Raw genomic sequence first — 9,298 nt, 5'->3', positions numbered from 1 at the left:
GGGGAGGGGGGGAAAAAAAAAGCTGCGCCCAACGTGGGGCTCGAACCCACGACCCTGGGATTAAGAGTCCCATGCTCTACCGACTGAGCTAGCCGGGCGCCACATTTGAGCCTCTTCCTCTGCCGTAGTGAAGAGCGCGGCGGCGCACCGCGCCGCCCTAACTCCCTCCTCCCCCCTCACCCCGCGCAAGTCCAGCGCTGCCGGCGACTGATCCTCCACGCCGCGGGGGGGCGCCCCGGTGGGGAGCCGCGGCCGGGCCGCTCTGCTGCCCGCGGCGCCTAGCAACGTGCGCGCGGCGGGGCCCGTGAGGCGGCGGCGGGGCCCGTGAGGCGACGGCGGGGCCGCGGCCTGGCCCGGCGCCCGCCCGTCCGCCGGCGTTGCTTGAGCTGCGCTGCCGGGAGGCGGCCGGGGGTGCGAGCAGCTCCCGCGCTGAGCGGAGCCGGAGCCCCCAGCCGCGGCGCGGATGCTCCCCTGGCGCCGCCTGCCCTGGTTCCTCTCCGCAGGCCTTTTACGTTGCACCTGTACGACGACGAGCGTTGGCCGGTCCGACGCGTTTGAACAAACATCCTCTGTTTGTAGAGGCAGATGAATGTTTATTATTTCTTTTCCCTGCAAAAAGGTTTCCTGTGATCGTTTCATCTGTTTTCATATTTTAACCAAGGTCGCTTTAAATAAAGTAGCCCACCAAGGACAACCGAAATGGAGCAGCACAGAAAGTGAACTCCTGGGAAAGCTGCCGGGTTCTTCAGTACAGCCTGGAAATGCGAGACAGTCTCCAAAGTCGTGTTTTTTCAAGAGATAAGCAAAAAAATATTCTGCGTTTCTACAGGGAGCTTCCTTTATTCACTTTAGCATGCAGGGGTTATGAACACACGAGAACCATGTTAGTTAATCCCTGTATAAATAGATACCTGGTGTAGCCGTGCTGCGCTCTCCAGTGTCCAATGAACGGATTGTGATTCTTGCGTTTTCCACGAGGCGGCACACTCGCTGAAACAGAGCACGTCCACGCCGATTTCAAGATGTTATTCCTGAAAAACAAGAAGTCCAGCGTGGAGGGGGACGGGAATGGCTCGGTGTTCCCAGGCCCGGCTTGAGGCTTTCCAGCACCGGGTTCTGGCTCGGCGGAGCTGCGTCAGCTGCTGGGTGGAAACGTGCCCTGAGTAGAAGCCAAGCTAACGAAGTCGCTACAGTAATTTCAGGGGGAGGAGGAGAGCTGTCGAATGGTCTCCGACTGTGATTTTATCAGCCCCAGCTCTGCACCATACCACTTTGTTCACAACACCTCAGCACATTGCCTCGTGGCTAAAGAAGAACAGCTTCTCACTGGTGTGAGGCTGTGCAGTCCCACCCTGCCTTGGCCTGCGGGTGCGCGGCGGGTCAGAGGCGCTTCAGAAATCCCCATAAAGACTGGGAATGGCTCAGCTGTTTGCGCATTACTTTATTTTGCTTCCCAGAAATGTGTTGGTTCCTCATCTAAATACACATATCCTTTCCAATGTGCGGATGTAACTGCTGTGTTTCAGTGCCCCTCCTTGGAAGATATTTGCCAAGTAAAAGGCAAAAGTGGCCTGACTTGCCGTTTCTCTTTGGCTAAACTACTGCAAACACCGCAGCACGTGGTACGCCAGTCGCGGGGTAGGACTGTGTGCCTTGTTGGAAAGCATTCAGAGCCATTCAAGAGCAATTGTATTTAAATGACAGCATGCTTTCAGAATCGATCTTTTTCCTCTCTAGTGCTTGCAGAAGACACAAAATGCCTGATCTTGGGAATGGTGAGTCAGATGGACGTTAAAATAATGGCGCATCCACTCCCCTGGGCTCTGTGTGCCCAGATCACTACAGGAAATCACAAGAGCGCAGCAGTGGGACAGCCTCCAGCAGGCCCAGACTGTGTAAAATATTCTTACCTGCGTTTCGCCCCATGCAAAAATATATTTTGGGATGTATTATGGCTGAGTTGCGCTCGGAGTTGCCTGCGCTTTTAAGAACTACTTCATTGAAAAAACGTCAGAGCGCCACATAAGGAAGATGGAACAACTCTATTTTCATAAACCTATTAAACCTCACTCACAGGCAGTCTTTCAGAATGCACTTATCTGAAACTAAACACTCGGTTTTGTTATTCTTTAAACATTTTACTCTTCTGGCTTAAATAGATAGGACTAGGTGGTGAGTTCCTGAAGTGCAGAAGGAACAGGCAGAGGAAATGCTACAAATAGCGTATGCCATTAACAACAATCAGATGTATTTAATGAGGAAAGGACTCTAATTTCCTGCAGTCCAAATGCCCTGCCAAGGAGTTATTTAAATGGAACCAAATTATCCAAGTTTTATATTTCCCATTCATTTTATCCAGAAAAGAAAAAAACTACATAAGAGGGGAAAGCCTCAGACTTTATACCTTAGGTATTTTTAGCTGGGAAAATGACATCCTAAGTAAAGCATCGAAGAAGTGACATGTTTTTCATTGATATTTTGCAGAACTGCCGTGAGATGGGGGTGAGAGGCAGCAGTCCCGTGGACGAGCTGTAGCCGTGCAGTTAGCAGGCGGGAAGCACGGAGAGATGCTTTCTAGCAAGCTAACAGGCTTTCCTCCAAGCGCTGATGCTCACTGCAGAGGTTTTGCTGCTTTACACCGCACAAAGACCTGGATTGCTAAACACAGCACGAGGAGCAGGCAGAGAGCTCTGTTACTTCCCTCCAGCTTATGCTACATCTGCATTTGATGAGATTTGAGGAACGAACATCACCTAGCGCAGCGCCCACGTAAGTTCGGCTGCTGACAGGATCAAGGTGTAGGGAGGAAAGGCTTTGGCAGTGGCAGCCTGCTCCTGTCTCTGTGGCACGTTGCATAAATTCTCTGCTTTCGGACGGGCGCAAGGCCCTAGAATCTCCTCCCGAAATGCCAGAGTGAGAGCTCTGCCCATGCCTGGGTGGTGGCTGGGTCTCCTCCGGCTCTGGCGGAAACCCCAGGGGCCCGCAGCTGGCACACCGTGGCTCTGGCCACCGTCCCTTGCGCGCCCGAAGGACGCCTGGCTGGGAAGAGGCGCTGCGGGTCACCACAGCCGAGGTAGCTGAGGTTTCCGTGCACCCTGTCAGCTCCTCGTGATTTATCCTGCCATGGTGTCACTGCGGTGCCACCGGGGTGGACTCCAGGCCCGGCCTCAGATGGGGATTTCTGCCCCGCCGCAGAGGTGGCTGGTGCAGGGATGAGGGCCCAGACCCAGCGCCTGGACCCGAGGGGGACCTGGACTGGGGGGACTTAGGGACATCTGGGCCTGAGGGGGACCCAGGAACAGGGCTGGACCTGAAGGGAACCGGAGGGCACCTGAGGGGACCCAGACGCAGGGAGCACCCGGACCCAGGGGCAGGGCTGGACCCAGTGGGGCCTGGACCCAAGGGGGGCCCGGGCCCAGGGGGTCCTAGAACTGTGGGGGGACCCTGACCTGGGGGGGGGACACCCTGACTTGGGAGGGACCTAGACCAGGGGGACCTGGACCTGGGGGGGAACAGGATCCAGGGAGGACCCAGACCAGAGGGGGACCCGGATCCTGGGGAGACCCTGAGATGAGGGGGACCTGGAGTGGGGGGGACCTGGACCTGGGGGGGACTTGGACCGGGGGGGACCCGGATCCTGAGGGGATCCTGACCTGGGGGGGGGGACCCAAAACTGCGGGGGGACCTGGATCTGGGCAGAACCCGGATCCTGAGGTGAGCCAGCTCCTGGGGGGGACCCAGATCCTGTGGGGACCTGGACTGGGGGGGGGACCCGGAACCTGGGGGGGACCTGGAACAGGGGGGACCCGGACCTGGGGGGACACTGACACTGGGGGGACCGGACACGGGGGGCCCTGGACACGGGGGGGCCCGGACCCGCGGGTGACCCTGTGCCTGAGGGGGACCCTGACCCAGGCGAGCCGTGACGGCCGGGCCGGGGGGCGCAGTCCAGGCCGCGGGGGGCGCAGGGCCGAGCCCGGGCCGGGCCGGCCCGGGCGGGAGGAGGCCACGGGCTCCCCGGGAAGGCGCAGGGCTGCGGCGGCGGCGCCGAGGCTCCGGGCGCGCAGCGAGGCGGGGCCGCGGGGGGGCGCCCTGGGGCCGCGCGGGGCCGGGCCGGGCCGGGGCAGCGGCGGCGGCGGCGGGGCGCGGAGCGGGGCGGCCCCGCGGCACACGGCGCGGCTGGCGGCCCCGCGGGCGGCAGGCGCACCCTGCCCGGCCCGCGCCCTCCGCACCGCGGAGCCCAGCCCGCCCGGCCCCGGCCCCGCAGCCGCGCCGCCGGCATGCCCCGCCGCCCGGCGAGCTGACGGCGCCCGCACCGATGTCTGCCCCGGGCAGCGTCCTGCTCCTCACCGCCGCGCTGGCGCTGGCGGCCGCGCAGCGGAGCCACCGGCCCGTGCAGCCAGGTGCGTGGCGGGGCGCGGACGGGCGCGCGGGGATGCAGGCGGTGCTGCCCCGGGGAGCGCGGAGCTGTGCGCGGTGCTGCCCCGGGGAGTGCGGAGCTGTGTGCGGTGCTGCCCCGGGGACGCGGAGCTGTGTTCAGTGCTGCCCTGGGAGCGTGGAGCTGTGTGCGATGCTGCCCCGGGGATGCAGAGCTGCACACGATGCTGCTCTGGGGGGTGCGGAGCTGTGTGCGGTGCTGCCCCGGGGATGCAGAGCTGCACACGGTGCTGCTCTGGGGAACACGGAGCTGTGCGTGATGCTGCCTGGGGAGTGCGGAGCTGCGTGCGGCACTGCTCTGGGAGATGGCGAGCTGCGTGCGATGCTGCTCTGGGGGAGTGCGGAGCCGTGTGCAGTGCTGCCCGGGGACGCGGAGCTGTGCGCGATGCTGCCCTGGGGAGTGCGGAGCTGTGTGCGGTGCTGCCCCGGGGACGCGGAGCTGTGCGCGATGCTGCCCTGGGGAGTGCGGAGCTGTGTGCGGTGCTGCCCGGGGACGCAGAGCTGTGTGCGGTGCTGCTCTGGAGGGTGCGGAGCTGTGCGTGATGCTGCCCTGGGGACGCAGAGCTGTGCGCGATGCTGCCCTGGGGAGTGCGGAGCTGTGTGCGGTGCTGCCCTGGGGAGTGCGGAGCTGTGTGCGGTGCTGCCCCGGGGACGCAGAGCTGTGCGCGATGCTGCCCCGGGGAGTGCGGAGCTGTGCGCGATGCTGCCCTGGGGAGCGCGGAGCTGTGCGTGATGCTGCCCCGGGGAGCGTGGAGCTGTGCGCGATGCTGCCCTGGGGAGTGCGGAGCTGTGTGCGGTGCTGCCCCGGGGACGCAGAGCTGTGCGCGATGCTGCCCCGGGGAGTGCGGAGCTGTGCGTGATGCTGCCCCGGGGAGCGTGGAGCTGTGCGCAATGCTGCCCTGGGGATGCAAAGCTGTGCGCGATGCTGCCCCGGGGACGTGGAGCTGTGTGCGGTGCTGCTCTGGGGGAGTGCGGAGCTGTGCGCGGTGCTGCCCTGGGGATGTGGAGCTGTGTGTGGTGCTGCTCTGGGAGATGGGGAGCTGCGCGTGGTGCTGCCCCAAGGTGCAAAAGTGAAGCCGGGAGTGGCCCCAGGGTCTCCGCACCTCTGCAGCCCACCCGACCTGGCTGTCCCGGGCTGTGCAGTATGTGCCCCCAGGAAGCGCTGCTGCAGCCAGTGCAGGAGGCTTCCTGAAGCTGTGTCCGCAGAGGTGCTTTACTGCCAGAGCCTGGCTATACGGCTTCCAAACATCATTTCCCAAGTGGGGTTTATTTTTTGCCAGCAGCTGTAATTAAACAGCGGGAAGGTGTGCATGGGAATTGCGGACAGCCCTGGTTGTGGTAGAGTGGCCCCTTGTCAGCCCACTGTCCTCTGGGCAGCGGAGCTGCATGGTCCCCTTTCTTACACTCCTCTCTCCCTTCCCTCCTCTTGCTCCCACTCTCAGGGAGAATCCCAACCCCTGCTCCTGCTCCGGACGCCCCCAGGGGCAGGAGAGCCCAGCCAGGGTTCCACACGGCCCCACAGCAGACACCCAAGGGCAGGAGAGCCCAGCCAGGCACCCCGCATGCCCCGTGCCCGTGGTGTCCCTGCCCTCCTCTCCACCCTGCTGTACCCTCCTGCCCATTCCCTACCTGTCCTAGGACACAGACGCAGGGACTTCCCTTCCATTAGCCAGGGACCTAATCTGACTGGGAAGTGACCCCACAGCTAGCTACAAAAACCACAACCACTTTCGGGTGAGATCAGCTACCAGAGGCAGCTCACCAAAGTCTCTGAGCACAGTGCTAGCTGGTGGGAAGAAGTGGGAATGTATTGCCGGAGAGGGAGATGGGAGAGCATGGTCACTTGGATTAGATTGACCAAAACTGCCTTGAAACAACACCCTAAGAGTCAGGGTGCGGCTGGGGTGCCCTGGCACTGTTGTAGTCGGCCTGACTGTGGGTGCAGATGTAATTCAGCTTGTCCGAGTTCCCCATCTGCTGTCCTTTGACTCCAGCTCTAAATTGCTGTGGCACAGCCTCCGCCCTGGAGTCTGTGTGTCCATAGGCGGGTGCCAGCTAGCAGAAGGGAAGAGGTACTTCTGCCCTGCAGTTCCTGAGGCAGGTGTCTAAAACAGGCAAACTGACTTGGGCTTGGGCCATTTTAGTGGGGCAAAATGAATTCTGCACTTACTGTTTCCAGGTCCTGGGAATTGGTAGAGGCAGTAGACATAAGGTACCAGCTCCAGCAGTGGTGTGATAGCTACTTATTTAGGCACCTAACTCCACTGAGTTTCTTTGGGAGATCAGCACCTAGCTGAAGGGCTTTGAAAATAAAGATTATTAACTCTAAAACTAATCGTGGAAATCCTTTCTTCACAGAGCCTGTTCTCCTGCAGTATTCCAGCAATGACATCGTTTATCCGATCAAGGTTGACGAGAGTGGATCGTTCCTGTCCTATGATTTGTCTCACCGAGCAATTCATAAAAGGTCTCTTTCCTCCAGGAACGATTTTCTTGCCTTTTATAAACTGCATTACAAAGGACAGCCCCTGAAATTCAACTTAAGCCTTAATAACAATCTCCTTGCACCTGGGTTTGTTAGCGAGCGACGGTACGGGGGAATCGCTAACGCCAAGATCCGGTCTCACAGTTACAACTCTTGCCATATGATTGGGGAGGTTCAGAGCCGAACGTTGAAAGGTGGTCTGGCAGCACTCAGCACATGTGATGGACTGGTAAGTATTGTGATTTTTAAGTAATAACAAAATAGTAGAAGTTCTGTGAAATCTTTTTATTTTTTGTTGAAAGCAATGGCAAAACTTTCATTGGCAGCAGCAGAGTCAGCATTTCATCTAGTAGGTTTGATGCTGCCTTGGATGAGTTAACAGTAATTTCCCATAGATCCCAGTGGTTTGGGAATTCTGTTTGGCACTGTGTTTACTTGTGTTTCTGTCCAAATTCCTGAAGAAAGCAATTCTCATACCTCTTCCATCCTGTAATACATCTTGTAGGATTATGGGAGACACATCTGAAAACAAGGTGTTCAAAGGCTGAAGATATTTATGATAAAGCAGTTTAAGTATAATGAAACTTCTTTGTATTTTGTGAACACTATTTTGTGAAACTGCCATGTTGCAATATAAATTATCGATAGCAGTAAAAAGTGCAAATCTGTGATGGTGACAAACTGGATTTGGGTATAAAGGGAAAAGTATATTTTATCGTGGTCACACAGGAAAAATATACATTGAGCCAGTGCTTCCTTTACCTGTTAGAATAGGTTCTCAGCTACTGGCATCTGTTAAGATTAGCCAACAAAAAGTTAGTGATTAAAGCATACCCAAGTGATTTAGGAGCAAAGTCATATCTTCGATGTGATCTTGACATTTAAAAATGTAAGTTTTGCTGAAAGGCAAAGGCACCTTCCCAAGTGAGACTGTTGTTACAGATACTCAGCAAGGCAAAATTTTGCTTTTAGCATAAATATGCATATCTGCATTTGCTTGCATCTAGCTAGTACAGGTACCAAGTCCTCCTGGAGTTTAAAATCACTTAGACATTTGCAAAAACGTCATCGTACAACTTGGTAAGTCACATGATATGCGAACCTCCCCGCTCCCAAGCAGATGCAATGGGATAACGAGAACTTGGTTGGTTTGCAGGAAGCAGTGGGACGTATGGGAAGTTCTGCTTTGCAGAGGCTCGCCCCAGTCGCAGAGCCAGGACGTGCACTGGGTATAGGGCCTGGTACTGCTGCAGAGGGAAGGATCGTCAGCAGTTCTCGTGCCCAGGATCTGTGGATTTGGAGAGATGGTAATTTCCAGCCCTGGCTCTCCAGGGCAGAGGTTGTGTGTGCACACGTGTGAGATTCATCAAATCATTGCATCTACTGGCCTGCCGCAGGTGGCTTCAATTCATTTGTGGGGCTGTGTTTGTATTTTAAGCTTCCTGTATTTAAAGAAACACAGTATGTGTCTGTACATTGATTTAAAAAACACCATGTTCTACCAGGCTAATTCGGAGATCTGCATAGGCCACACAAATCATTGCTCTTTGTCTGGAAAAGCCAAACTGCGCTGCTGAATTTCAGCAAGTGCATAGACTGTTGTGCGCAGATGCGCAGTGGGTGAGCATTGCTGTTGCCTTTTTATGACCAGAAACAATGAAGCTACAAGAAGAGTATCAGAGCTTCACCCCCTGTGACTGATGATGAGGTGGAGGGACTAAGAGGATAGGGGCCAAGGTCACACACCCTTGGCAGTTCCACTGTGCTAGGTCTGATCTAGGATTTCAAATTCAAAAAGAAGTTGGCACAAATGGAACAAGCACAGGAGGGACATTCAGTGTGTCCAGTGGTCAAGGCAGGGGTCAGGGAGAGTTTGCTCTGTCAGTGTAGCATGGAGAAGATCATGCAAAATGCTGAGCACATCCTGAAAGATGTTGAGGTTGCTCTTTTCCTACCACATGTAACAGCATTCGAGGGTGTTCAGCAGCTCCCTGTACTTTATAGCTGATTGACCAGTTGGGTCAGGTTTTTTCATTTGCATTTTTGCCCTTAGTTCTGCCGCTTAGATTTCTGCCAGCAAGGGCTTTGGGGACTGGAGGAAGCCTGCCAAGGAATGGGAGCAGAGCTTGAGAAGAGACAAGCAGCTTAGCCTAGAGTTGGGAACCACGGTCCAAGCTCTGACACTGTTTTTGCATTGACTTCCTCCACGGCTTTGGGCAGTTTCCCCATCTAACAAGCTGAGACTGTAATAACTCACATCTTCAGGGGGATGCATGCTGCAGAAAATAGCCAGGCCCATTCATTCAGATAAAAAATAGACTAATGCATCTGGGAGGAACCCATGACCTTTTGATTCACATTTTTGTGAATGTTTGC

General features: G+C 56.8%; 1 protein-coding gene and 1 non-coding gene across 3 annotated transcripts in view; one reads left to right on the top strand and one right to left on the bottom strand.

The window, feature by feature from the left end:
• Positions 1-25: 25 nt before the first annotated feature.
• Positions 26-98, bottom strand: TRNAK-CUU (transfer RNA lysine (anticodon CUU)). The gene has a single exon. It is a non-coding gene; the product is annotated as a tRNA-Lys (tRNA).
• A 4,180-nt stretch (positions 99-4,278) lies between these two features.
• Positions 4,279-9,298, top strand: part of ADAMTS7 (ADAM metallopeptidase with thrombospondin type 1 motif 7) — a 106,743-nt gene continuing 101,723 nt past the window's right edge. For both annotated transcript variants that reach the window (XM_068958066.1, XM_068958065.1), the window contains exons 1-2: positions 4,279-4,403; positions 6,796-7,151. In XM_068958066.1, coding sequence (XP_068814167.1) covers positions 4,319-4,403; positions 6,796-7,151 — 441 coding nt within the window. In that variant the 5' untranslated portion in view covers positions 4,279-4,318. The remainder of the gene's footprint in view (positions 4,404-6,795; positions 7,152-9,298) is intronic.

This window comes from Struthio camelus, chromosome 12 (genome assembly GCF_040807025.1).
Source record: "Struthio camelus isolate bStrCam1 chromosome 12, bStrCam1.hap1, whole genome shotgun sequence".
In the NCBI taxonomy this organism is placed as follows: Eukaryota; Metazoa; Chordata; class Aves; order Struthioniformes; family Struthionidae; genus Struthio; species Struthio camelus.
Note: the sequence above shows the minus strand (reverse complement) of the source record. Positions and strands in the feature narration are given on the sequence as shown.